This window comes from Lichenostomus cassidix, chromosome 2, assembly GCF_008360975.1.
Source record: "Lichenostomus cassidix isolate B80296 chromosome 2, HeHo_3.0, whole genome shotgun sequence".
Lineage (NCBI taxonomy): Eukaryota > Metazoa > Chordata > Aves > Passeriformes > Meliphagidae > Lichenostomus > Lichenostomus cassidix.
The window spans coordinates 117363965-117391749 of NC_139482.1; the positions used below are offsets into that span (position 1 = coordinate 117363965).

The 27785-nt window shown below is 42.0% G+C and overlaps 1 protein-coding gene and 1 non-coding gene across 4 annotated transcripts; both read right to left on the bottom strand.

Annotated features, from left to right (window-relative positions):
- Positions 1–305: 305 nt before the first annotated feature.
- On the bottom strand, positions 306–395 carry TRNAY-GUA (transfer RNA tyrosine (anticodon GUA)). Its single transcript is given in 2 exon segments — positions 306–341; positions 359–395. It is a non-coding gene; the product is annotated as a tRNA-Tyr (tRNA).
- A 2036-nt stretch (positions 396–2431) lies between these two features.
- VCPIP1 (valosin containing protein interacting protein 1) lies at positions 2432–26444 on the bottom strand. 3 transcript variants are annotated; one of them, XR_014850137.1, is made up of 5 exons: positions 23541–26444; positions 18385–18471; positions 14837–15439; positions 7470–7596; positions 2432–7302 (listed from the first exon to the last, which is right to left on the bottom strand). XR_014850137.1 is itself a non-coding variant. In XM_085052952.1 (4 exons), the coding sequence occupies exons 1-4, from the start codon at positions 26227–26229 to the stop codon at positions 7544–7546; spliced, it is 3432 nt and encodes a 1143-aa protein (XP_084909078.1). In that variant the 5' UTR covers positions 26230–26444; the 3' UTR covers positions 2432–7543. The 3 variants fall into 3 exon arrangements, 2 of the variants coding, with proteins under 2 accessions (XP_084909078.1, XP_084909076.1); XM_085052952.1 differs by having other exon boundaries at positions 2432–7596; XM_085052950.1 differs by lacking the exons at positions 2432–7302; positions 7470–7596 and having other exon boundaries at positions 10194–15439; positions 23541–26443.
- Positions 26445–27785: the final 1341 nt, after the last annotated feature.

Sequence of the window (27785 nt, forward strand, 5' to 3'; positions counted from 1 at the left end):
TGCCGCCCGAATCTCGCGCGCAGCCTTCCCCCCGCGAGCCGCCGTTTGAATCTGCGCAGGCGGACTGACGCCCCATTGGCCGCCGCCGGCCGCACGCGGCTCCGCGCGCCGGGCGGGAGGGGGCGGGGCCTCGCGCCGGCGGGCGGGCGATGTGACAGGCCGCGGGGGAGCGGGGCGGCTCCGCAACGCCCCGCCGCGAGCGCCCGCGAGCCGCTCCCGCGCCGGCGGCAACGGCGGAGGCTCCCGACGGCAAAAGAATGAAAACGTAACGGTGAGGCCTCCCTCGCGCGGCAAAACCGAGCGTCTCCTTCGAGCCGGAATCGAACCAGCGACCTAAGGATTCCCGCGGGCCGCGCCTCTACAGTCCTCCGCTCTACCAGCTGAGCTATCGAAGGGAGCTGCTTGTTGGCCGAGATTTGCGGTATATAGCCTTTCTTCCCGCCGCCACTAGTGATGTGCGTCGTAACTAGAGTTGGAATTCCCTCCCTGGGAACGGCTGGAGTGTAGAGACGCGCTCTGGACAGAGACATGGAACTGCGAGCGGCCCAAAGGTCCAGCGGCGGCTCCCGCCCCCTCGGCGCTGCTGCCGGCGGCTCTGGCAGCGCTGGGGGCGCGGCGCTCTCGGCCCCTAACGCTCCCGCGCCGGGGCGATCTGTCCCGGGGTACGAGGGCAGCGCTTCCCGCTTCCCTCCCGTGCCGAAAAATCCATGCCCTGTAGTCGCACGTGTGCTTGAGGAGCGGGAAGCCTGGGTCTCTTCCATCATCCAGCCAGCGCTCTTATGGGGCGCCTGCTCCAACCACTGCCCGGGTCTGTTGGGAAGAGGCCACCCCCAAACAGAATCAGGTTGGAAAAGACCTCTCAGATCATCGGGTCCCACCAATGACCGAACACCACCGTCACCTACCTCGTGGCACTGAGTGCCACGTCGAGTCCTTCCTTGAATACCTCCAAGGGCAGTGATTCCACCACCTCTCTGGGCTGCCCATTCCAATGTTAAATCACACTTTCCGTGAAGAAATTCCTCCTATTGTCTAACCTAAACCTCCCCTGACACAGCTTAAGACTATGTCCCCTCGTCCGGTCAGTAGTTGCCTGGTAGAAGCTGAACCCCGCCTGGCTACAGCTTCCCCTCTGTTAAAAACATGCCATCGCATCCTCATGTGGCTGTGCTGATGGACACGTGGACTCCACGGAGCTCCTAGGAGAACAAGGTGTAAAGACAGGTGTTGGCAGCTCTACAGTCAAAAAAACCCAGACGGGTAGGGACAGAATTTAAAGGTGCTCAGCCATGGTGCTCACTTGACACTGGGGTGCTCACATCCATCATAAGGACCAAACCCTGACTTTTTATTAATTGCAATGTGATTTTTACTTTAGTGGGCAAAACAAATCACTAAAACAGCAGATGGTTTCTTATTCCAAATACTTTTTTTTCCAATGGTTTACTTAGGGAAATTTGCTAACCACCACCACTACAGAGGCAATGACCTCCTGAAGCTATCACCATCATGAAATACGAGCTACATTCCAGCAGAACCTCTGTGTATTCTAGGTATTTCCTTACACAAGTCTTTAGCTGGAACCATAGAACCCTTTGGGCTGGAAAGGACCTTAAAGATCATCTAGTTCCAGCCTCCGTGCCATGGGCAGGGACACCTTCCACTAGACCAGGCTGCTCAAAACCCCATGCAACCTGGCCTGGAACATTTTCAGGGATGGGGCATACACAACTTCTCCGGGCAGCCTTTTCCAGTGCCTCACCACCCTTAGTAAAGAGTGATCAAGCATGTTTTCCTAATATCTAATTTAAACCTACTGTCTTTTAGTTTGAGTCCATTCCCCCTTGTCCTGTCACTCCATGAGATGCTCCATTATGCTTTAAACTGTATTTAAAGAAAGATGCTCCACTCCCTTAATCATCTTTGCAGCCCTCCACTGGACCTGCTGCGGAAGCTCCATGTCTGTCATGTCCTGAATAGCCCAGAACCGCACACAGCACTCCGGATGTGGCCTCACCAGGGGTCACTACAGGCGCAGGATCATCTCCCTCGACCTGCTGGCAATGCTCTTCCTAATGCACCCCAGCGTACCGCTGGCCTTGGGCAGCGGGGCACACCGCTGGCTCACGGGCAGTCTGTTGTGCACCAGGATGGAGCTCACAGAGGTTACCTGACCCAACACAGCCCGGTGTGGATCGGTACATCCCCACAGCACCGCGGATGCTCCCGGGGCCGGCGGGAGCAGCGCCGGGCTCACAGCGCCCCCTGCGCGGGAACGCGGGAACTGCAGGCGGCGGCACAACCCTCACGGCACGGGAGGGCAAAACCCCACCAGAAACCCACCAAAAACCCACCAGAAACCCACCAGAAACCCAACCTCACCCGCACCACAAACCTACTCTTACAAGGGCGAAGTCGTAACACTGCATCCTTCATGAAGAAAAAATATTCCTTGAAGTTTTTATTTGTAGTCTTTGCTAATAGGTGTTCAGCACCAGCCTACATTCCCTGGGATGCACTTTTAGGACCCAGAGATGACAACGCAGCAGGTTTCCCCACATCAAAGCTCTGACAGGAATCTTTGAACTACAAAAACTCTAATGAAAAAATAATAAAAAAACACCCTGAGACAGGATTTGTGTCGTCAGCCTCATACAGTATGAAATGGCATCTTTTAGCACTCATTTATATTTAATTCAAAGTGAATGGAGCCTGAAATAAAAATATTGTTGTCTGAATAGGTACCTTCCTGTATATTCCCACAGAAACACGTGTGTTCCTAATTTGCAGGAAATAGATCCTGAAAGCATTAGCCAAAATAAATTGCTAAATTAGTAAGTACTGATGATCCTGCTGTTAGAAAGAATAATAGCCTAAAGATGCAGATTGTTATGACATACAGTAAACATTCTCCTTGGAGTACACCAGCACACACCTCCGTTTTTTCTCCTTTTTTTAATCCTGTTACTGTCCTGTGTGACAAGGTCTAGTGTTTGGAATTTCTTTTGCTCCTACATGATATAAAATTAAAAAAAAAAAAGTATGGAGATGCATCCCACTCTATCTCAGCTTCTAGTAACTTCACAAAAGCAAGCCAGAGGTCTGCTTCTCTTTTCAGAGACTTTATAAGAGAGAAGACACAAACAGACACTGTGTCTGCAGTGGGACATGGACTGTCCCTTCCCATCCCATCAGAGCTGTCATGGCCCACAAGCCACCCAGCTCAATAGACTTCTGATAGGACACTGACCAGCCAGCAATATCTAAGTCCCCTTGTACAAGAACTGCTTTCTGCCTTTGTTTGTCCTTCCCAAGCCTCCCTTGTGACAAAGGAGAGCTCAATTCCAGCCTAGACCCAAAGAACTTGACCAGGTGCAAAGGCATTGCTGCAGGTTCAGGGTGTCAGGATGAGGCAAATGCCACCATCACTCCCAGCTCATCTACCTTGAGTCACAGTGGATTTACTTCCAGTGGCATTTTTGCCACTTTCCCATTCTTAGGACTGTTTAGTTGTGTCTCCTGACAAATCAAAACCAAACAATATTGAAATCAGCTGTTGGGATTTGGATCTTGCTTGGGTTTTGTGGCATTGCCCCAGTGCTAACAGCAGTGGGCAACACACTTCCAAAGACAGGACATTTGCTCTTACCCAGATGATTCAATGGGCAAAGTGCCCTGGAAGAGAGAGAGTGATGATCCTGTCATTTGTTCCATTATTTATTCCTTTTTGTTTAGTTTCCTGCTGATCTGCAGGGGAAAAACTTTCTATTAGGCATTCATTATGACCCTAGCGAACAGCAGATTGCTCCTGCTGGGAAACAGGTTGCTTTTCGTGCAACACTGATGCTTCAAAAAATTTCACCGAGCTTCAGTGCTATGAAGGTAGCACTTTATAAGGCTGTATGTTAAGTCCTTATGTGTATTGTTTGGCTCATTTTTTACTGCTCTAATTCGGTGAGAGTTCCATCTATTCCCTGACAAAGCCTTTAATGAATAAAAAATACCAGTCATGATCACACTGCCTTATTGTCACAAGGTTGACACAAGGTTTAGAAAAACTCTGAAGTCACATGCAGAAGTTTGTAATTCTTTGCTGCTATGCATCAGAATCTCATTGTGACTTCAGGCAGCCAATTCAACATTTCTCTGGACAATAAAGCCATACATAGATGTTCCCTGGGAGGCACAGGGCTTAACATCACTGAATTGAAGTTATGAATAATCAGTCTGTCCTAAATGTTCTCCCTGTAGGTTGTTTGGAAACCTCGAATGAGAGGAACCCAGCATCTTTGTGAAGATGATTCTCAGCACAAATAATCAACAAGGCACACAATGGACTTCTTGGTATGATAGAAGAGTCTAGCAAAATCCCTACAAAGTAAACTCAAGAATCCATTTTTTTATTGTAGAAAACAACTGACTTATTTCCTCAGCAAAGAGTTTCCCAATAGATTGCTGCCCGTCTCACAGAACTAAGATCTATAAAGTAAAAGAAACACTTGATGATTGCTAAAATAAAGAAAGTGCTCAGTGTAGGTGAGCTTATAGGGTTTTTACCAGGTACTTCCCTTTTAGTAGTCTTCAATATTTGATCACCAGTTGCTCCAATGACTGCAATCTTCAGAGCTCAGCACTGGCTGAACACCAAATGTCAATCAAACCATATGCATCCATCAAGTCTTCAGGGCAGCTGTTGGATTTGGCCTCCATTCAATGTCACAGCACCACTCATTCAGTGCCCACGGTGTTCTTGCTTGCATCATCCTGGTGGGGGCTGAGCTTCCTCCCCATGTTTGGAGAAATTCCCAATGAAGAGCACAAGGATATGCACCAGATACTCTTAAATTAAAATAGTTCTTCATATGACAGCCCCTTATTATCTGCATCTGTTCTATGTCTCAGTACCCAAGATTCCAGCTTGTCATCCGTACTCTAGTCATGTCACAGTTCAGGGAAGCCACACTTCAGAGCAATTTCAACTTGCTGTGTGCCTTCAGAGTCATACTTAGTCTTATTTTTTTTTTCCAACTGCTTGGTATCAAAGATTCTGAAGGGCAATATTCTAGTCATGGCTGATCTGATTTTGATGGAATTCTCTCTAAATGCTTCTCATAACACTTTTCTAAGATGTTAACTCTTACAGGATCAACTATTTCACCCAGAAGAGTTAGCAAGTTCTGGGCACTTTGACTCAACCTTTTTATATAGACTTTTGGAGGGTAGAAGAAGTGCTGCTACTTTCACCTAATTCAATTAGCCTGTGTTCAGAAAAAGAAGAACTGTATGTACTTTGAGATTTCATTAATTTTACCGTACTGTATTGACATTATTCATGCTAGAGTAGGGAGGGTGGAAACATAAGGCTTAAAGACTACCATATCATACAAATACCAAAACAATCAAGTGCATCTGGATGGGCTCAGAATTTATACTAGTGAATTAACCTCCCTGACTATCATGCACACAAAACATCTTGCATGCTTCCAAAGCAGCCTATATCAGCTTATCAAGGAGTCTGTACAACTACTGAAAGAAATCTGAGGTGGCCTTGAGATCAAGCCTTAGACTGAAAAAACAACCCCAGTTCCCAGGCTCAGAAGATCAATAAAGCAGCTCCAGGGATATAGCCCTGCCAGAAACCAACACTAGAATTCCTCTTGCACAGAATGCAAGGAAATGGTGTCAGTGCACAGCTCAGATGGATGCTGTCACTTGGAAATCAAGCTCTAAACCTCACCTCATCTGCTGTGCAAAGTACAGTGGCAGCAACACTGATTGACAGTATTTCTTTGAAGAGACAAATTTCATTTGGCAATTATATCACCTATGGTTTCAATGGCACAAGCATTAATTTGTGTGAAGCATTATACAGGCAAACATTACTTTTTAGGGCCTAAAAGTGGAACAGCCTTGAATCAATGAAAGAGGGGAAAAATATTGCTAAGTTTACACTCAGAAATTACCAATCATCTTGCTATCAACTGTCCAATAACTAATATTGATACCACTGGAAGATTAGTTTTACAATATTAATCTCAGTTAACAACCTTTCTAATTTCTCAAATGCCTTGTTTATTTTGGAAATTATGGAGGAATAATTTTACTAGTTCTGGTCAGGTATGCAAATTTTTTTAAAAAAGCATTTCACCAACATATTTTCAACTTTGGAGACCAAAGGGGACATTTGCAAGTCACCTGTTAATCAGGTACTAGCATTACCCCATGGTTTTAGAATTATATCCTAGTTAAGTTATCACTAGAAATGCAAGAGAAGCTAACTTCATTCTTGGATTTTGTCATCCCCAGGAGCAAACAAGTACTCTTAAAGAATGGGACTAAAGCAGTCAGAGCCAGACTGAGCCAAGCTGACAGTCTGGCAGCAGTAGGTGTCCCAGCAGCAGCCTGAGCTAGAGTCAGACAAGCCTAGATTCAGCCCAAGTTCAATAGCAGCCTGGTGATAGATGAAAAGCACTGGCTTGACTTTCTACCCCAAAAATCAAAACTACTTTATAAAAAGAGGAGTTTTGATCCCCAGATTTCTAAACTAGCAACAAGGCTCCCAACACTGATTACGAAAATAGGAATCCCACAGACAAATCTGCCAGTATCACAACCAGCACTCCCAGAGGTACTGGCCTCTGCTGCTTACACAAATGTAGTTTACCTCTTTATCCAAGGCAGTGTTGCTCCCATGCCCTGCAGAATTCCAGCAGGAGGGGAGAAGAGAGATCAGAGGGTGTTTACAGAAACAAAAGACTGCATACTTCCATCCTGGCTCCACTTTGCCAGGCAGAACAGGTGTCCATGTAAGCTCCTCAGTTACTGCAAATGTATTTTCTAAGTTTGTGGAAAAATGCAAGTTTATGAGAGTTTACAATGTAGAACCTCAGTTAGGGTTGGAAAGAAACAAAACATTAAATTTAAAAAAAAAATAAAATATTATTTCCACAGTGGCAATAGATACCTGGGAATTTATAGATACCTGAGAGTTCAAAGTTTCCAGACTCAGGAGGGAATGGGTTAGCTCAGCTGACCTCAAACACAGAGAAGAAAACAAACCAATAAGATAGGTTGATGAATGTGGCAGGGTAAAGAAGTAGTTACAGTTAGGAGAAACAGAGGGAGCAAAGAAATAAATACTGGCATTTAGTTTCTTCCATTGTACCATACCTTGACTTTTTTATTTTGAAAGCAAAAATAAGCAAGTACTCTTGATCTTTATTTCCTGCATCCCTCTTTGCTGTCTGCAGAAATAATTGTTATTTCCAGCATCTGTCTTAGGAAGCCAGGAAGGTCCTTATTCTAGGATAGACATCATGAAGAAAGAAGTAGTATTCTTGTATGTGCAACGTCCAGATGTAGGATTTGGTATGTACTGAGCAACAGTGTATGCCTGAGCAGATTTGAGCATACAAATAGTTAGAAACAGGAGTTATTTAATTCCCCATGTGTTTAAGTTAGGCCCTTACCCTTTCCATGTGTTTTGCCTTTTCTCTCACTGCCACAAAACCTACACCATCATGGGGCAATGTGTGGTGAGGTCTCACCCCTTCTCTCCCATTGGGTTGAAATGTAGGCATTTGGCAGCTTCTGCTCCTAGGAGAAAAGAAAGGTGGGTCTTAGGGAAGTCTCTGGATTTGGAGTGAGCCACTGCAGCTTCTAAAGTTCCACTCTGGAGATGGAACAACATAAAATATGGTTGCCCTACAGAATGACAAGGTGAATTTTTAGAAACATTGATATTTCCTTATGTATCTTCTCTGTCCTGAATATGCAGTTAAGTCCTCCCCTCTCCCAGGAATCTCCCTTAGCTCCTTTCTGTGCTATATAAGGTAGCCATGCTTGTAATAAGGTTTTCATATCCATCAGTCTAATTTCTGTGAAATTTAATCATTTGTTGCCTCTTACTGACTGTAAGAGCAGCAGTATAAACAGAGGACAATAAACTTACAAAAACATCCATGGAAAAAAGGACACAGAATTAAAGCTCAAATGACAGATGAAAAGCAAACAGGAACGCCAGCTCAGCATCAGAAGAGACCTCTTGAGGATTTGCAGAGGTGGCACAAATGCATGTAGGAAAGGAGAATTTGGGATCAGGATTTAGCATCTGGCAAATATTGCTCTACATTTACACAACAACATGACAATCTGAAAGAAACTTAATTTTAAAGAAATCTTACATGCTGACTTGACAAGGTAGCCTATAAAATCAAGTTTTCTTACTCTCAAAGAAGTTGCTTGAAGTATGCTTTTAAGGGTTTGTAAGAAGTGACTGTGCATTTCATGCAGCCAGACTCGACAGATTGTTGGCTAATAAGAACCACAGCATCATTTAAACCATCTTATGATTTCTGGTAACTTCCTTCCATCTGCCATCTTTCTTTTAATTTTTCACTTAGTGAATACAAGTTTCCAAACAGCAGACCCAGTCCAGACCTACAGAATCACTTTAGAAGTGAAATTAGATTTGCTACCAGCAAGACAAGCCACTAGAAGTCTTATTTCCAGTAGAAAACAAAATTAGGCAGTCTTTTAAAAATAGAGATGGATAAAGTCCAAATACAAGTCTATGCAGCTATCTCATAATCAATGTTTTTCAGTAAAAGAATAGAGAATAAGTCTTTTCTGAAACCTCTTAAAGTGCCTGCAAATAACTGCACCAGAGGTCATGCTTACACTGAAACCTAATGCCTGTGACTGTGTAAATAGATATTCAGAATAACCCAGTGTACATCAATTTAAGTAATTCAAATCCAAAAAATTCATTTCAAACCAGTTGTAGCAACGAGGTTTCTGCAATGTCAGCCTGGCCATCAAATCTACTATGAATCCAAACACCTACTTTTCTAAACCTGTTTCTGAGTAATAAATACTCAAAACATCACAAACCAGAAAAAACCAACATATATCAAAGTCTCCACATTAAGCAAAACAGTATAATTTCAATTAACTTTTGCAGGTTCACTCTCACCCTGGCCCTAGGAATAACATTGTATTTTGAGGAGTCTCATGGTAACAGGAAGCTGGGGTTTTACAGTGATGTTACAACACATTTGCTGTAGACACACGTAAGAAAAAATGAGACAAACTAAACAAACAACAAATAACAATCCAAACCAAACAACTCCAATCCAAAATAAAAATTTAGACAGGTATTAGGCTGTACAATTAATTGCAGAAGTAAAACGAAAACCTTTTGAAAGCAGACTTAACTTTGTTGCTTCATACATTCAATACTGGTTTTGGCTCAGATTATAAACACTGCATTAATAAAGATGAGCAAATTTCTAGTTTAGCATTAAGCATTTAAGCTTTTGAGATACAAATCTTCTGACGGATAATTTTCAATTCTTCATGGTATGACATGCAATCAAAATTAACTCTGTGTATTTACACCCATTATTTAAAAGAATGCTTTAATGCTAGCACACTTGGAATTAAAGCCTTTCAGTAAATACAGGAAGAAGTAACACAGGATTTTTGCTGATGGGTTTTATGGCTTCTTTCTAGGCTCGAAGTTTTGATTAAAGCCAATTTGTGAAACAAAGTACCACATGTAGCTGGTGGGAAAAGCACAGAGATAATTTAAATAGTTGTCAATATGTTCATATTTGAGTATTGCCAAATTTTCAAAAGCCTAGTTCTTCCAAATTATACTATTCATACTTGAGTATTCCATGCATGCATTAAAATTTTGCTTTGAAACACATTTTGACCAATGTTTTGAATCACAGATTGCAAGGTATCTTAAATGCTGACTTGGTCAGCATTTTTCTACATCTTCTTGGTGGTAACTTTGGAAAAAAGATTCAGGTCTTGAAGTTTGGTCTCAAATATATGAAATATATATGGTTTAGAAATCTCTTAAATTCAAAGGTCCTATGCATTTAATGAAATATTTAGAACAGATATGAGGTCAAAAAATCCAACTTTTTTTTCAAAGAAGTTACTTTTAAACAGAACCATTACTAAAGGAAAATGGATTACATCAGATTTTACTTTTCTAAGAGTTGTATCAGTTTTTCAACTTCTGTACTAGTATTCGTGTATGCAAGTGTAATGCAATTTATATGCAAAATGCATAAATTAATATACTTCCAACTGACTCATTTTGGAGGCAAATCAGCATTAAATAAACAAGCTAATGTATGAAAGACTAAATAAAAGTTGCACCTTATAAAACCAAAGCAGATGTTTTAACTTATAGTTTTAATATAGCAATCAAAGAAAATTCCAAATACTGTACAGTGAAGTGTAGTATAGTACACTATATACTGTTATAATACACTATTGTTACATTACAGATAAAAAAATCAAATATAATTAGTACAGCAATCACAAATAAAACAAACCAAACCTTGCTGGATAACAGCCAGTACTGTGAAGATGGTATAGTTTCTATGCTAATTTATTTTTAATTCAACATGTAAAGCACTTACTTTTTAAAAAGATTTTTTTCTAAATATATACACTATTTTAATTCCTATTTATACATTTTAAATAGCATTCCCTCCTAAAAGTGCACTCTTTCATTTCTTGGCAATAATCCTCATCAAATGTAAAATAATTCTGAAAATACCACTCTTGTTTCAACCTTTTATTGCTCAACCACAGGCATAAGGGCTCAGAGGGAATCCTGCATTCTAAAGATCTTAAGCAACTTCTTCATGAAGCTAAACTGATATCCACAAGCAAAACAAAGAAACCACTCTCCGTTGTGGCTTTTCTTAACAAAAGGATCAACTTCATATTCATATTATTATTATTTTACAAAAGCATGTAGATTCTGATATTTAAAAATAGGAGCCAAACAAATGTAGAGATAACAGTGGCATCTTCTTAAATCATTCATTTTCCATACAATTTAGATCAAGCATCACTCTCCCAGCTGTAAACATATATTTTGTTACCTGGCATTTTCAGTGCATTGAAAAACTAGCAAGCAACTCTGCTAACCCTGTGACAGTGACAACACATTCTACTTTATGAAAGATTGTAAATGAAGTATTTTGCCCTTGAAGGGTTGTTAGCAAATAGCCCTGTGGCACTGTGCCTCTGTGACACAGCTAGAGTACTCTGTCAGAGGCAATGTCTAGCTCGTATTTTGCAGCCAGCACAAGACTAGTAAACTACATGGGATCACAAAGCCAACAATGCACACAGCTGTTTTGTAACTACAACAGGGAAGACATCCCAAATACATTTCTTTGATATCGTTTGAAAATCTGCTATTTATTTTCCCTCACTGAAATGCAAACAATTCAGAGAGAAACAGCACTATCAAACAGTCAACCTTACTGAACAGCCACCCATTTGAAGCAGTAAAAGTCTTGCATGTCCCTGGAAAACTGATCTGCTCTCCCGAGATTTCCCATATACTCATCAGGAATCTAGTTCATTCCCATTTTTATTTTTGTACTAGGCCTGTATTTTTAGTAATCATCTTTTCTTTGGGTTATACGCACTAAGCCATAGTAAAGTTTAGGATTTTCTAATTATGGGTCTTCTTTGCCATGAGACACAGTGTAGAAGATGGTTGGCCTTCATTAAAGAAAGTAACCAAGGTGGGTGCTCAAAACCACAGCCTCTTTCCACAGGCAATTTGGTAGCCAGAATTTGGGTTGATTGCTTTTACTTTTTGAGAAAAGGACACCCTTCTTGACATTTGAGAAGTCCTACTGACATGTCTTCTCACCCACAATGAGCTGAAGTCTTCCCTGCCCTTTTACCCCACCAGCATTTTCCTGACTCTAACAGGGAATTCTAACAAGCACACTGGTGCTCCTTAGACAGGCACACAGACTTGTCTCAACTTATATTTGCACCCACTGCCAGCAACCAAATGAAACATCTGTTCCAACTTACACTTCAGTGTTCTTTATTTCACTTCTCCTGCACAGTCACACATCTCACTGGCACACAGATGAAGTTTAGCTTCACTTGAGAGTATCAAAAGCTATCTAACTTTCTCAAAACCACTGATACTAAATGCATGAGAAAGCTACATGAAATAAGAACACTGCAAAGAAATATGCACAATCCTGCTTTCCAGAATTCACACCAGCGGATCTTGTGATTGACACCATTTTACCAGTCCTTTGAGACCATCTTCTTTTAGGAACTGGAGGGTTCTGATCTACACGACTTGAGTGGGCCTGAAATGACACTAATGGTGAGTCAAACAGAGCAATTATCTGTTTCTATTTCTATTTAGATAAGAAGGAAAATGTCAAATTACTGCTGAAATGGGAAGTGTGTCAAAACTAAACCCAGCCTTCCTCTTTACACAGTAAAAGGCATACGAACTTCTGCAGTCTTTACCAGAAAGGCATGAAAGAAGTAAGCATTCTTCCTTCAAATAAGAATGATGTGCAATAAATATTTCCATTTATTTCAAACTTAAAATTCTCTTATATACACTGCTCACTCATTATTTTTCCAGCCAAGGAAGACTTTTTTCCCTAAAGAAAAGGTTAAAACTATCAAAACAATGTTTACCTGGTCTAAAATGCAAGAGATCCAGGAGATTCTGCCCCCTCAGCCCCTCCCGATTTAAACTTTCCCAGGAACATGCCACTGCTATACTTTTCTAACACTGTGACAAAGAACAAGCCTCTACTCAACATTTTCTATATAGATGTAGCCTTCAGCCAGCTAGACTGATTCATGGGAGACTAAATGTTTTCAGAAGTCATGGCAGTCTTCCAGCTGCTGCATGTGCATCCTGTTTCTCATTGAATAAGCCCTGCCAGTTAATCAGTGCATCAGCAAGGTCAGTTCTGGCAAGCCAATTACTTCATACATTCCAAGTTTCCAAATTGCTAACTTACTGGGTAGCAATTTGAGATCTTAGCATTTTTCATTTATTTGTGAAAATGTGGAATTTATATTTTACCTCTAAGTAGTGTATGAAATCATAAAATATTTGCACCATCTACATAAAAACTTAACCAACAGAGGCATTTTAATTTACTTTGACAAAAGAATAGGGCTATTCTTTAAGTGACTTGCTTCATTTCAGTTCTACATACAAAAATAAATCCTTCCTCATGGAACATTTTATCATACTAATGCTTAGAACTGTTTAAGTGATTAGAAATGTAAAAAGTGAGGAGACTTTTCTGAATACAAACATATACAACACAAACCACATTTGTGAACTGGTAAAAACCTACATGTGCACAAACACAGACTTCAGTATTTAAATGCTCTTAATTCCCTTGAAGCTGTATTAACATCTTTTCATCCATTCAATGTTATTTTACCATGAGAAGAAGCAACAATAGTGCATTTAAATGACTATGAAGATAGGAAGCAAAGTGCAGTATCAGAAACACATTCCATCCTTAGGGAGCAAGCTCAATGGCTGCTTCTTAAAATCTAGCACTACAGGTCTGATGAACACACTACTGAAGTGGATACCAGCTCTATTATCACTGATGCAGAGAAATCTGCATCACAAACTGAAGTGAGGCTGAGAGAGGTGGGTAGTCTTTATAGACACTGAAACAGCATGTATTCCTTGTTCCCACAGAGTAAACAGTGAGCTTCTAAAAGCTCAATTATCACCAAACACTCTAGGATAATGGGTGTTAGAGAGTAATTTCCTTCCAATAAATTGTTAATTTCCTCTTAAGAGGACAGCTGTTATTTCATTTTTGCCATTTCTAACCAATGCTAGCAATCAAAGTCTTCTAAAAGAAATGGATTTGCCATTGAACATTTGTTCTTACTTGCAATTGCCAACTTCTCTCCCATAATTGTCTCAAAAGTTTCACAACCACCTGACCAGTTTGGTATTTGGGAGGAAATAAAGACATGCTACTAACAGAGCACCAAAATGGTTGTGTTGGCTCAGACAGCCATGCATAACCACACCACATTCAATGTAACTTCATCATATAGGGTAAGTGGCCTTTTTTCCTAACTTGTTTAAACTGAAAATAGGAGAACTTAGACTTTTTAGTTTACTAAAGTTAAACTTATTCCAAGATTTCTGAGAGGAGGATGTGAATGAAAAAGTTATTAAATTGGAGAAATACCAGCACAATGTAATTAAAAGTACTCTATATGCTGCATTATCAAATTGAGCGGAAGTTTAGTTTCAGTTGCTTTTACAAATTTATGTCTAATTTATGTTTACAGTGTATTTTTAATTGGAATTAAGTACCTGGGACAGAATTAACTTTGCCATATTTCTAGTTTTGCCTGTTCTAGCTCTTCCAGTAACCTTAAGCTAGCATGGTAAGAACCTTGCATGGGCTTAAATTTTAAGACTTTTAAGAAATTAAAAATTACAAAGAATTTTCAAGAACCCACATGTACAGCAGATATTCATCTCAGTGCATTTCCTAATAACTAATTTACAGGTAACAGAGCCAGCCTGGGCAGCAGTATGGTAATATTGAAAGCTATTGCCAATCACACGCTTATCATGCACTGAATAAGATGATATAATCTTTGACATACATACAAGATTTAATAACTAATCACTTTGTGTGGCCCAGCCAATAAACATTACATGTGAACAGTAATTTCTTCTACCCTTATTAGATTTTAACCTATCAAGAGTGATCCATTGGCTCAGTTGCATTAGTGATTCCTGCATCTTGACTATCCATCTCCTCAAGCTCCTCAACAGAATTTCCCTTTTGTGCTTTAGACCTTGCAGGGAATGTTGTTCCCACAGAATTCACCATGTTACCATCAGTTGATTCAGTATTCAAGTGTTCAGTACCACCTGGTGCAGAAAATGACTCAGGTAAGGCAGCCTGAAAGCCCCCAGTTTTAGCAGTTGAACTCACTGCCTCTACTTTTCTTTGAGATACATCACCTGATGCTGACTGCTCTGTATTCTGATCCCGCAAATGTCTATCCATTGAAGCCTGAATAGAAGAGACCATTTCCTGCAACTTTTTTCTCTGTGCCTCAATCAAAGTGGGGTCAAGCTGCCTGCTGTCTCTCATTGTCACAACTCCCGGAGCAATTCGAATAAGCTCACTGTTACCAGAAGCAGCTGTGAATACAGAAGGCTCAATTTTAGCAGAAGGACTGAAGTCCGTTTCTGTGCTATGCTTTCTTAAAAGTGGTGTTTCCCTGGCTCTTTGATCATGTTGTTGACTACTAGATGCAGTTCCTAGGGAATGACCCTTTCCTTGAAATGCAGTTATGTTATGTAGTTGTTCAGATTTCTTTTTCACTACTCCACCACTACCCAGTTTCAGCATTCCGTGTGAAGGACTTGCTTCCCTGCTTCTTGAAGCAGCTTCTGCTCGCACTTGACTTAATGCCTCTTTAACCAGCTCTTCAACATCAGGACCGATCGGGAAGTGCCCAGCAGCATCCACACACAGCTCTAATCTGTCTTCTGCTGCATTGTACACAAAGTTTTTACCAGGCAGATGTGGAAAAGTGCAGTGCTTGCCATCAGCCAAACCTATAAAGATAAGAGAAGTTATTGAAAATGGTAACATATTTTAAGGCATGCTCTGAACACACAATAATAGTAGCTACTGTATTTAAATTTACTGAATCAAGTATGTAAAATCAAACACACTGAAAGTTACTACTGTGGAAGAAAAAAAATGGGCTTTAATGCCATACGACAGCAACCACAGTATGCTGCAAAGATGCTGCTGCCTTCTGTGATTACTCTGATGAAGAGACAATACTGTACTACTATGAGATAAAATAACCACCTTGGTATGACTTGCAGTTCTATGCTTGCAGTAACGTAATACAAGCCAAACACCATCCCTACCACCACCCCACAGCCCCCAAAACCACACAAAACCAAACCAGCAAAAATCAAAACCAGAAAACTGACAAAGAGCACATTTCAAAATTCTATCTGGAGAAACACTATTTAAGGCCACTTTCATAGTAGTTAGAACTGTAGTAGAATTTCAGGTTGCGTAACTGCTGCTAAGCCTGAGGAATTTCAAATTTGCTATTTTGTCTTCTTCTCAGAGAGAGGAAGTGTTGCTAGATAAACAGAAGTATTTCAAGCTCACTATATTTAGTAGTCCTGGAGATTGTAACTATTAACCTTTACAAAACAAACATAAGGCATAATATTTTTGATCTGCTGTTTGTTTCATTGTCCCACTTACTATTTGACCAATCTGTTAAAACTGAGAGTTCACTAGATAATTTTAAGTTCTGAAGCTTCTGTGTGTCAAAAATGGACAACGTTCATTTTTTACAGTTTATCATCATAAAACACAAAATAACTCTTTCAACTCTGTCCCATGCAGGCTGTGGTAAAAGCAGTAAGGTATCACTTCAATGATGGTGGTTTTCTGTGAGCTAAAAGCTATCTGCAGATGAAAACTTGGCTGCAACCATTCTCTTCACTTTAGTTCCATCAGCTACGCATGGAGAGCTACAGTGAAAACAACACTGTTTAAAAGGTGCCAGGAATAGGTAAATTATTGGGATTTTTCCTCATATTCTCAAAACTCTTGAAGAAAACCACCAGAAATTGTTCAGAAGGGAAGAAACACAACAAGCAATTTCTGTGTTATCAAATACAATGCTTTCAAAACTAGTATTCTGGGCATCAATGAAAGAGGTTTTTCAATTATTTGATAGATTATTAAACTGTTTTCATACTAATGAACCAACTAACCAATCACACTCATTCTCCACAGCTTCTGATTCACACATGCACAGCTGCAGAGAACCTACAAATAAAATTTTATTCTGAGAGCTTCAGACATGCAGCTCCTTTCTCTACATACCATGACAGGCAATAACCAAACAGGCAAAACACAGGACAAAATTTAACCTCAAACACCTACCTGTCTAACTGAGCCTGAAGAACATATTTTAAGTACATAATTTAGCAGCTCAACTTTCATTTCCAAAAGAGGGAACTGTATGAATTCCCATGATTGAACAAAACTGCCTCTGAAACTGCAATCCCAAAATCTCAAAGTAAGATCTCAAACAAGATCTGTTAAATCAAACTTCAATTGATTAACAGTACCTACACTTCACAGAAAGCTTTGTTACAAAGGTCCAGTAAGGTAGCTACATTATTACATCACCTAAAAGATTACAAATAGGTAAAGAGCTTCTCAAAGTGGAAAGATGAGTCAGATAGTCGCACACTGGAATTATAAAACTGTGTTAATGCTGAAATAGTAATTGCATCTACCAAGACAGTCAGTATTTGAAATTACTGCACTTCTTTGTATGCAGGTGTTTTACACTATCATCTCCCACAGCCTATTTCTTACACATTTAGTTAGGAAAAATGGCATAGACATTTTCTGTGAATTGGGTTAAAAGTCCTTGGATTTATTTCAGATTTTCAAGTTTGGCTAGCCATTAATTGCACAAAAATGCCCTTTCCATCAGGCACTGTTTAAGCTGATTCACTTGCCATAAACAATATTCCAGTCCTTACTGTACAAGCATAGTAAAAGAAGGAAAACTAAAAGGAAATAGATCTGCTATAAGACATTTGCATGCAAATTCTATTATCCAGGCTAATAATTCAGTGAGAGGTAGTGGGCATTGAGTATTCTATGCATTTTAATAAATTCCCAGAAATAAGTAAGATAAAGTTAAGATTGATAAAACTGCCTAAGAAAAATCAAACAGCAAGAAAGCAGCAAAGGAATGATTATAATAGATGAAACCACAAGAGCTAAACTAAAAATGCAAAGATTTCATGAAGAAAATAAACTTTGAGAGAAAATAACTCATTAGTACTTTCTTCTCTAAAGAAACACTTGCTATTCTTTGTAGCCAGTACTTGTAAAGCCACCTAAAAATCAAATATACTCTACTTGCTTGGTTATTCTCCACAGAGCCCAAGATGTGACATTCAGCAATGCAGGAAGAGTATGGATAGCTTTGCTTTTGAACAACAATCTTAGGAATATGAAAAACAAATTTAACCAATCATTTAAATTTATAACATGCAGTACCCCGTATAAAATATCTACTAAGAAGCACAGTAGAAAGATAAACTCCTTATCCAGTAAGTGTTTTAAAGTATAACAGGAATAGGTCCTATGATTTTCTTCTTGTTTGATCTTTACAGCAGAAACAAATTAAGAAAACAAAAAATCAGTTGACTTTTTTTGGTCATATTCTCATTTTAAAAAAAGAGAAAAATGAGTTGTTTGTACAATTCAGGAAGTGGAAATTTCAGAAAATAAGGTTTAAGTTCAATGAAGTAGGTTTAGGAGATTCCCTAGCCTTAGTCTGTCTGAGGGAGCATTAGAAGTTCTCCAATATTGTAACAATGAAAATTTACCACAGTCATAGAATAAAAAAAATATATTTACGCTTACAAGTGATTCAATACCAATTCACAGGATTTGAAAATGGAGGAAAGAAGGAATAAAAACAAAACCAAAAAAATACCTGTTGTTTTCTTCATTATGCTGTAGAATACTCCGCCCTGCTGAAACAACTGAGGAAGCCCCTTTGCGTAAGACCAAACATCTTCTCCTGTAAAAATCAAACAAGATCATTAAAATTCAACAGTTGTATTTTCATATTATAGACAATGGCTGAAAATGTAGCTCCTTAAATCAAAAGCTGAGTCCTCACTGTCTTCTATGTAATTAAGAATTTGAATTTTTATTGCAAATGCAGAGAACAGGAGCCCAGGACATTGAGAGACTTTCAGAAAAACATACCACTGTCTGCAGTCCAATATCCTATATGCTCTAGCACAAAGGTTCCCAAATTTGATTTGCTCCAAGGTGCAGCTCCTGGTTCTTTGCCAGGCCCTAAACATGAGTCTCCGTTCCCTTCCTACCTCTGCTTTCAACATTAAACTAGGAAATTATTAACACGCTTCCAGAATTCAAGCACATATCCTTCCTCATTAAAACTTGAATTCTATATCCTTAAACCTTCTCAAAAATCAGAGCTCAATTTCACAGTTGCCACACAGCAGACTTAATACTGCAGCTGAGACACAAACAGGCAGCTGTGTAGAAGCTGTGTTTGTACCTTGCTTTTCTTGAGAGTTAGAAACAAAATACTAACCATGAGGCCCTGGCAGTCCTGTATAACTGGCATTTTTCAACAGTGCCAAAAATGGCATTGAAATGTGACAACTTTAAATGCCATGGAGAGAAAAAAAAAATCAACCTAGACTACACCAGGAAAAAATATAAAGAACAGGAAAATTAGGTTACAATGATGGAATATCAGTGACCTAACAGCAGCTGTTCAATCAGTTCAGCTCTGCATTTTGCCTCTACCCTTTTCCTTTTTTGCTAACCACTTACCTGCTTCAGAGAAGTGACATGCGCTGTAGCTGTCTAAGCAGTGCAAACAGAAAGTACTGATAAATTCTATTCTCCTGATGCAGACATAACTACTGTGCATACACATTTTCAGAAAAAAAATCGCGTTTGCCACTTTCCATCAAATATTCAGAGAGCTCATCGAGATATTTTAGACAGAAATTGCGCCCTTCTGTAGGGATTGAAATCTCAATAACCACATCTCTCAAATTTCTGTTAAGATTGGAGAATGTAGATCTTCAACTGTAGTTAACTGGGTGTACTAACTACTTGGCTAGAGATAGCTGGAATGTGTGAGGCTGTAAAATATTACCCACCAGTATGTCTTTGCTTCCTGCTATAAGGAAAATAAAAGACCTATTTTAATAGCTTCCACATACTGAATATATGCATCTACATTTCTCCTTGCATTTCTTTACTGCATATCCCACAAGGTAACTGTGACTACTCTCCTATCCCACCCAGGCACAGGAGGCACAGGATTCCATACTCCCCAGCTTGTCAGTTCCCCCACAATTGTCACTCACCTCTCCAGGCATTACTCAAGTCCCCATTTACCACATTCTGTCTTTAGACATTTTAAAGACAGGAGACCTATATAATCTGATTAATTTTGAAAGTATTCCCTCACACCATGTATGCTCAGGCTCATTGCATTCATTTGCACATCAAGTTCACAAATTTGGCCCTCACTTCCAAGAAGAACATCCAAGTAATAAACCAACTACTTTTCTTACTTATTTTCCATGATCTACTGAAGGAGGTCTTCTGTCACTGCTACCTGTATCCTTATTCTCATTTAGAACTTGAAATGCACATCCCTATACACAACGGCTCCAGAGCATCACTGCTGTGCCCCTTGCAAGTGGTTTCTGGATGGTTTAAACACTGCCCACGGGAATCAAAATAACCACTGCACTGAGAAGTAACAGAATACAGCTGTCAATCCACCGAAGCCTGAAAAGGCCACAGACATCAGGACTCCATACTAAGGAGTCCTTTACTGCTGCATTGAGCAATCTGTTATTATTTGAAGGGTTCCCTTTCATTCCACAAGACAGCCACTAGACTTTTAGAAGAAGCCCAGTTTTAGACATTACTGACATTTTCCAAGGAATGATTCCCTATTTGCTGTGGGCATCATTTTTCAAGCCTTGCACAAGAGAAGCATCACTGTTTGCATAGCCTTTTATGCAACACTAACAAGGACTACATGCAGGAAAGCATGGAGAGCAGGGCTCACAATACAAAGGCATCAGCCACTGAAAGAAATACAAACTAATGACACTGTTTTGATAGAGATCTCCCACTGGAAGACCAAAAAACCCCACAGCTACAACTGGACTTTCCCAGATCAGAGGAACCAGTATGTGTGACTCAACTAAACTATGTTTGAGGTTTGCACATTTCTGCTATTCAGTTTTACCACTTGTTTTGGGTTTGTTTGCCATGGCAGCAAGATGTTTATAGGTCACAAATTAATTTGGATGATCATTTAGTTAGATTAAAAACTCCCTCAAGACACTATATTTATCAAAGGGATTATGTTCTCTGCACTGTTCCTACACCAGTACACACTTCCTCAGACTACATCCCAACCCCAGAACATTAAGGTATGGTAAGAAATCAAGACTGTCCTACCCACAAACACGCCTTGTTCGCTGGTGTAAGTTTGCCTGCACCTGCTGTAAGCCCAAGACTGTCACTTCATACAGCAGGGAGAACACACAGAAGTGCAAATCAAATAAAAAACTCATTGATAAACATACATTATAGGAAACTACAGCTGGCTTAAAAGCAAGCTGTTTAATTCCAAGATAATCCTGGTATCAAATAATACATTTAATTTAAACCTGGCTATTTTGACTCCTTGTGTATGAATGAATTCATCAATGAAAAACAAACCAATCAAAATAGATTCATATTTGGCTTGCATGTATTCAGAGTCTCCTTGCATGGGTGTAATTAAATCTGTTTTAAAATATAATGGTTTTAATATGTTAATGTAAAATTCCAATTCCTTTAGCAATTTCCCTATAGAATACTGTATTTTGAGCTAAACAAAAAAAAAAAAAAGAAGAGAAAGCTTTACAAAAAATCATGCATAATATGTTAAGTGGTCCAGAAATTGCACTATCTAATTTCCCAGGGCTTGTTTTTAAATTATATACGGAAAAATTAAAGAACATCATCTAAAAGTCTAAGTAACTGAGTCCAGAAAATAAAAATTCTAGTAGCTGAAATATGAAAGAAATATTTCAGCCTACAGGAGACTCTGTATGAAAGAAAATCTTTTAAGCACACAGAATGAGTAATTATGGATGTTTGAAGACACTTCCACTATGGGTATTGGGGAAAAGTGTCTGGCCCAGTGAGCTATCTCAACAGCATCTCCCCTCTACATATTCTAATCTGGCTGTATTACAAGAATATTTTTAGCAGAACAAAGTTACAAAGCTGGTTCTCAGACTTTTGCAGCAGTTTTTAGCAGTACAGAAACGTCATTGAGAAAAACTAAGGCTTGTTGTCCCAAAAGGCTGAATATGCCACCTTGAGGAACTGCCACTCTTAAGAAAATGCAAAGACTTAGGAAGTTTGTTAATCCATTGAAAAATCAAAATTGTGAAGAGTCTAGTAACCAGATCTTTTCCACAGGTATTTTTAAATGAAAATGAAGACCCAATGAGAAAAGTGATGATATAATAATAGTATCTTATTCAGTAGCTACATAGGGGTTCATAACTGGTTGGTTTATCAGTTGCTGCCGCTTTTACTTCTATTAGTAATGCACAATGGATGCAGCCAGAGAAGGGTGAGGTAAATTCTATTCTAACCTGTGCTCTTAAAGAAGAATCTAACAGCAAAGTGACAAAAAGTGTAGTGACAAAACAGTAGTGACAGCAAAGACAAAAAGTGATTCTTGCATACAAGATCAGCTCACAGTTTACAGATAAGCACCTTTAAATAATGACAGACCTTAATGCTGAAGTAACCAAGATACTTTTAAAGCATGCTGAAGTTTTTTTGAAGCCAATTAACTGTACTTTCAGCAGTATTTCCTGCAGACAGGAAAGCACTCTTTAAAGCTTCATCTCAAAATTAAGACCACTTTTAAACCTAACCTTTTCCTGCACGTTGGAACTGGGGTGTAAATGTCAGTGTGATGAGGTGAGTAGTGATTCAGCACACTATCTTGCAAGAGACACAGCAGTAAACAATCATGCTTGGAAAAGAATCAAAGTTCTGCTTGATGAACTTTTGACATACCACTCTGTAATTACGTAATTGTTTCGTTTCTGAAACATCACATGCTTTAGCCACACCAAATCCCTCCAGCAAAAGAGAAGGCTCCCACAAAAAAAACCAAACCTGTAAACATGACTATTCAACTGGTTCATAGAGCTGAATGTATGATAATTACAGTTCTACTTCCTGCCAGAAAGCAGCAAGAACTGTGAAACCTGATGAACAAAATACACAAGTGGGGTTCCAAGTCTCCTGAGTTCAAACAGGAAAATTAAAAAACACGAGCACCGGAGAAAAGTCCTTTTGTCTTCAATTATTAACAGTTAGATTTACATGACTGATAATTTATAAGTATAGCTTAGCAACTCTATGTCCAACCTTTGGAATTCAGATTCATGTTTAGATTCTTTTAGTTTCTCCTCTGCTTATATTCCGAAATAATACTTTTCTCAGCTCTTTAAAAAGACCAGATCTTCACTGAAATTTAGCAGATTACCTAAAGAGAAAATGTCAAATCGATTTGCTTAAACCAAGACGACTCCCTGTGAGGCCAAATGCCAGGATGTTGTCCTACTACAAAGGTGAAAATTTGGTCCTCAAACTTCCAATGAACAGACACTCAGCATCCCCTTCTCACATCTGCTCTGAATTTATTTCCTGAAACCTGACAGAGATGTAGGAAAAAAGAGAGTGTGCCACTTTCCACGTACATTTCAGATGTGTGCCCCATGAGAGGCAGGAAAACCAAAAGGAGACAGGACAGCAGAGGCAATGCAACCACTTCTTAACAGCAATTTTTAAAAGAAGACTTCATAGCAAAGAAAGAACAAGTATCTCATATACCCCATATATGCATTTTTAAAGGTCACTCAGAGCATACTAAATGTTCTAATAAAGGAATAAACCCGATTAACCATTATTTAAGAAAAAATAAAATGTGTGGGTAACTACAGCTTGCAAAATGTTATCTTCTACTTAAAAACACAATTTTGAAGAACATGAAGTCAGCCTTACCCATAAGTGTTGCCAGAAGACAGAGTGAATACATCTCCTTATCAACTTGCTCTTGCAAATCCTTCGATGAGATCTTACTGGTCACAGCAACATCTTCGTGCTTCACAGCATGGGCCGAGTGCACTGAGGCAGCCTGCCTGCCTTCCTCCTTGCTCTTCAGGATTTCTATGGCAATCCTGTCACCGTGCTGCAAAGGAACAGGCTCGTTTTCCATGCCTTCTTTGGGAGGCAGAAGCTCTTTTGGAGGAAAGCCGTAGCGAATACATTGCAAATATGGGGGAATATTAAATTCTCTTGCTATGCCCTCCTGTAGTTCCAAGAAGGTGGTAGTGCACTTCAAGGTAAGCATTGACTGCCTCCCATCATTGGTGGTTATTCGGATTTTCTTATCTTTTGCAGATGTTGGAGAATACGGGGTTTTGGTTGGTGTAGCAGGTGCAGAGGAGGGCCCCTCACGAACAGCCCCAGGAGAAGCAGTCCTGGGCTGCCCTTTATGCTCTTGTTTCAATTTTTCACTTTTACGTTTCTGCATTACAGAAGCCTGGTCCGCAATGTTCTGCTGAATAGTTCTTTCAGCTTTGCTCATGTTCAACTCCTCCTTGTGCAAAGTTTTAGTCTTCTGTCCAGTCAAAATGATTTTGGTTGGAAGTTGTGACTCTGACTCTTGTCCTTGCTGTACATCATCAGCTCTTTGGGCATGAGCACCATCAATATTTACAGGGGTATAATCATCAGGGTTCTTTTTGGCAGTTTGGTGCAGTATTGTGTTGACAACTTTCTGAACAAGAATCTCACTACCAAATTCACCGGGAAAGTGCTTGGTAACAAGTTTCATGGCGACATCATACACATTGCTGTTCAAAGAGGTGTCACTTTCATACTGGAACCAGTAAACAGTCTCTCTCACCACTCTTCCACCCCACTCTAGAGTTATAGGAAAAGCTTCAGGCAGATTGTCATATTCTTTACCTTCCCAGTAGTGCTTGAATCCACAGCCACATTTGCCACCTGTAGACCTAGTATTAGTTCTGTCTCCATCAATATACAAAACAGACCCATCTTCTCTGACACGACGCATTAAGTTACCATGACACCAGTTACAAACAGTCAAATTACTCAGGCCATAGTCTGGTACCAGCACATCCTTCACAGGGTTGTAAGAACACACCAAACTGTTCAGGGGAAAACTGTAATTTTTGTCAGGTCTTAGCTGGCCATGGGTACTTTTTGCCAGGTTATACAGCTTCCCCCCAGGAGCCAGCCACTCTGGGGGAACGTGATGCTCTGAAAGAGCCCCACAGATGAGGCACCTGTGAAGGCGGTTGTCCATCACTGCTTTTTTGGCAGCTGCAGTGACCTCTTCGGGCTGGACCCCTATTACACCAGTCCTTCTGTAGAAATACTGATGCACATCAGCTACAAGACTGGGGTGGATACCGTGTTTGCTCATGAAAACCTCCTCCATCGCAGCAACAAGCCTCATCAAGTACTTATCCTGCAAACTTCTGTCCCCTCCAATAATGCAACCACCATCCTCCTCTAACATGATGTATTTTTTGATGAGGTCTTGAGGAACTCCCCAGGCTTTAGGAAGTAGCTTCCTAGGCAGCTTAGGTAAAGCAGCACCTTTTATTCCAACCAGAGGAATATAATGGTTACGTCCTGAGCTACTCCATGCAATGCAGATTGGCTTGTTCAACATGCCATCTTTTCCCATGCATTTTTCCAGAGGTATCAGACCAGGGAGGAACGTTGCTGAATAATCTCCAGAGCTTCGCATTCCACTCAAGGAGTCTAACAGGATGATAGGCCGGTGAAGCACATTGGCCAGACCAAAGATGTGAATATTCCTAAGGCCCATTGGCACACCTTCTGGAGGAACAAACAAAGGGTCACATTCATTGATAATGTCCTCCCACTCTGCAGCATCAATAAAGTCGTGGAAAAGTGCCTTGTAGTGGCTTAGATTTTCTTCAAAATGCTTCTTTAGATTCTCTCGGAGAGCATGCCAGAACAGTTCCCTACCAACAAGTGCTCGTGAGACTGCGTGGACAAGGCAGTGACCATCTCCATCCACGTGGACAGGAATGAGGCACTCCTGACTGTTGTTGGCCTTCTTGATGTCCTCCAGGGTGTCGTGCAGGTAGATGAGGCTGCCAGAGCGGTCCTTCCCGTAACCCATGGTTTCGACGTGCTCTGGCTCGATGAGGAAGGCGCGGTCGCCCAGGAGGGAGCAGTCAAAGATGTCTCCCTGGTTCATCTCCGTGAGGAGCTTGGCTTTGCCAGTCTGCTTATCCATCCCGTAGCGGGCCAGGATGGGGGCCAGGAGCTTGCAGTGATAGTTGGAGAGGCCATTGACTTTGACGAGCTCTGTATTCCTACGGGGCGGGCCGGCGCCGCTGACGCCCAGCAGCGCATTCCGCAGCAGGTTGTGCAGCACCAGGTCGGGGTCCGTCACCTCCTCCACGGCCAGCAGCTGCCGCTGCTCGTGGCGCCGCCCGCAGTCCGTGCACTCGATGCTGCCGCTGCCCTGCGGCCCGTGCGCCGGGAAGAACAGCCGCGCCTGGCATTTGGGGTCGGGGCAGGTGCCCGAGAAGATGCGCCGGTCTCGCTTCTTGGAGGCGGACGGAGGCGGCGGCTGCGGCTGCTGCTGAGGGGACGGCGGCGGCGGCTGCTGGGGCTGGGACATCGCTCCGCTCCGTCCGGGCTTCACCCGCACCCGCTCCTCCGCCGCCCTCACAGGGGCATTCCCTGCGCGCCGGACAACGACCACCGCCTCTCAGACGCCGCCGGTGCCGGTGCCGCCCGTGCGGTACCGAGCGCCACCCGCCGCCCCCCGCCCGACGCGGAAGCCGCCGCTGTTCTCACCGCCCCTCGGCCGCCTCAGTGCCCGCAGCGCCGCGGCCTCGCGCACTTCCACGCCGGCGGCGCACGCGCGATGCCGCAGGGGCAGATGGGAGTGGTAGTTCCGCCTGCCGCTGAGGCTCAGCGAGAGGAAGGGAGCCGGTTGTGCAGCGGAGACTACAGTGACCGTGATGCCATGCAGGGGAGAGGGGGAGGGCGGGGGAGGGCCGAGCGCCTGCGGGGTTACTGGGAAGTGTAGTCCGCGGACGGGTGGGCCGACAGGGACGCACAGGGCGCTCGGAGGCGCTTGTTGCGCTTCCTGCGGGAGTGCTGGGGGTAGCAGTAGGGTCTGAGGTGACACCCCACATATGTATTGCTGGTCTGTCCCGCTCAGGGGTTGGTCTGAGGTGACATCCCATGTGTACATTCCTCTCTCTGTGCCCCTCGGGTGCTGGTTTGAGGTGACACTAAGTATATCCCTCCTCTGCCACCCCCGGGGCGGTCTGAGGTGACACTCCAAGCGTGTATTTCTCCTCTGCCCCCTCGCCCCCCGCCCGCTCACGCCCCGCAGGAGCACCCGGGCGAGGCTCCTTCCCGTGTCACCTGTCCCCCTGGACAGGCTCCGGGGCTGGGAGGCTGCTCAGCTCCAACAGGTTGCTGCTGGCAAGGGGCTGACAGAAAGGGACAGAGCGGAGGCCGGCCCCAGCCTTCCCCTCAGCAGTGCCGCCAAAGGCGGGTCTGGGTGCCTGGAGGTGCCCCCGAGAGCTTCCTGGGCACGGAGGTTTCCAAAAGCACGGCAGCAGTGTGTCCTGCCAGGCAGCGTTCCCTGCAGGCGGGGCACACGGGCTCTGACCCCAACCCCTGCCCCGACAGCACCGCAGCCAGGCCCGGGCGGCGGCTGGGCTGTGCCTGCCCCTTAAGCTCGTCGGGGTTTCTGGAGCTCAACACACCCGCCTCGCGGTTTCGATTCCCGAGGAGCCGCGGCCGGGAGGTGAGCTATCTGAGCGGAGGTGTTCCCCGGCTGCCGGCTGCTGATAGCGACAAAGCAAGGCGCAAGGAGACGCGAGAGCAAGCTGTTAACACGAGTGCTCCCTGCAGCTGGTGCTACGTCAGGAGATAATGAGGGAACGGAGCTGGCGCTTACGTTATCTCCAGTGGCCGTCTGAAATTACACTTTTGCCAAAATGAAATGGAATAATGCTCACAACTTCCAACCTAATTACACTGGGCTGGCAGCGTATTCATGTGGAAAGCTCAAGAAGGGATACTGTCAGCACACGGGGGAGTTAAGCTCTCTGAAAGCTATTCAGATAGAGATTTATCCTTAAATTAAGGAAAACACTAAGTGAATTTTGGAGGACAAGGTGGCACCTCACAGGGTAATACCAAGTACCAGTGACT

Coding starts and splice junctions, on each gene's coding strand:
- VCPIP1 (XM_085052950.1), bottom strand. CDS start 26,229: ATGTCCCAGCCCCAGCAGCCGCCGCCGCCGTCCCCTCAGCAGCAGCCG. Junction 18,472..23,540: donor TCTTCTGGCAACACTTATGG/GTAAGGCTGACT, acceptor TGATTTTTACAG/GAGAAGATGTTTGGTCTTAC. Junction 15,440..18,384: donor CATAATGAAGAAAACAACAG/GTATTTTTTTGG, acceptor TTATCTTTATAG/GTTTGGCTGATGGCAAGCAC.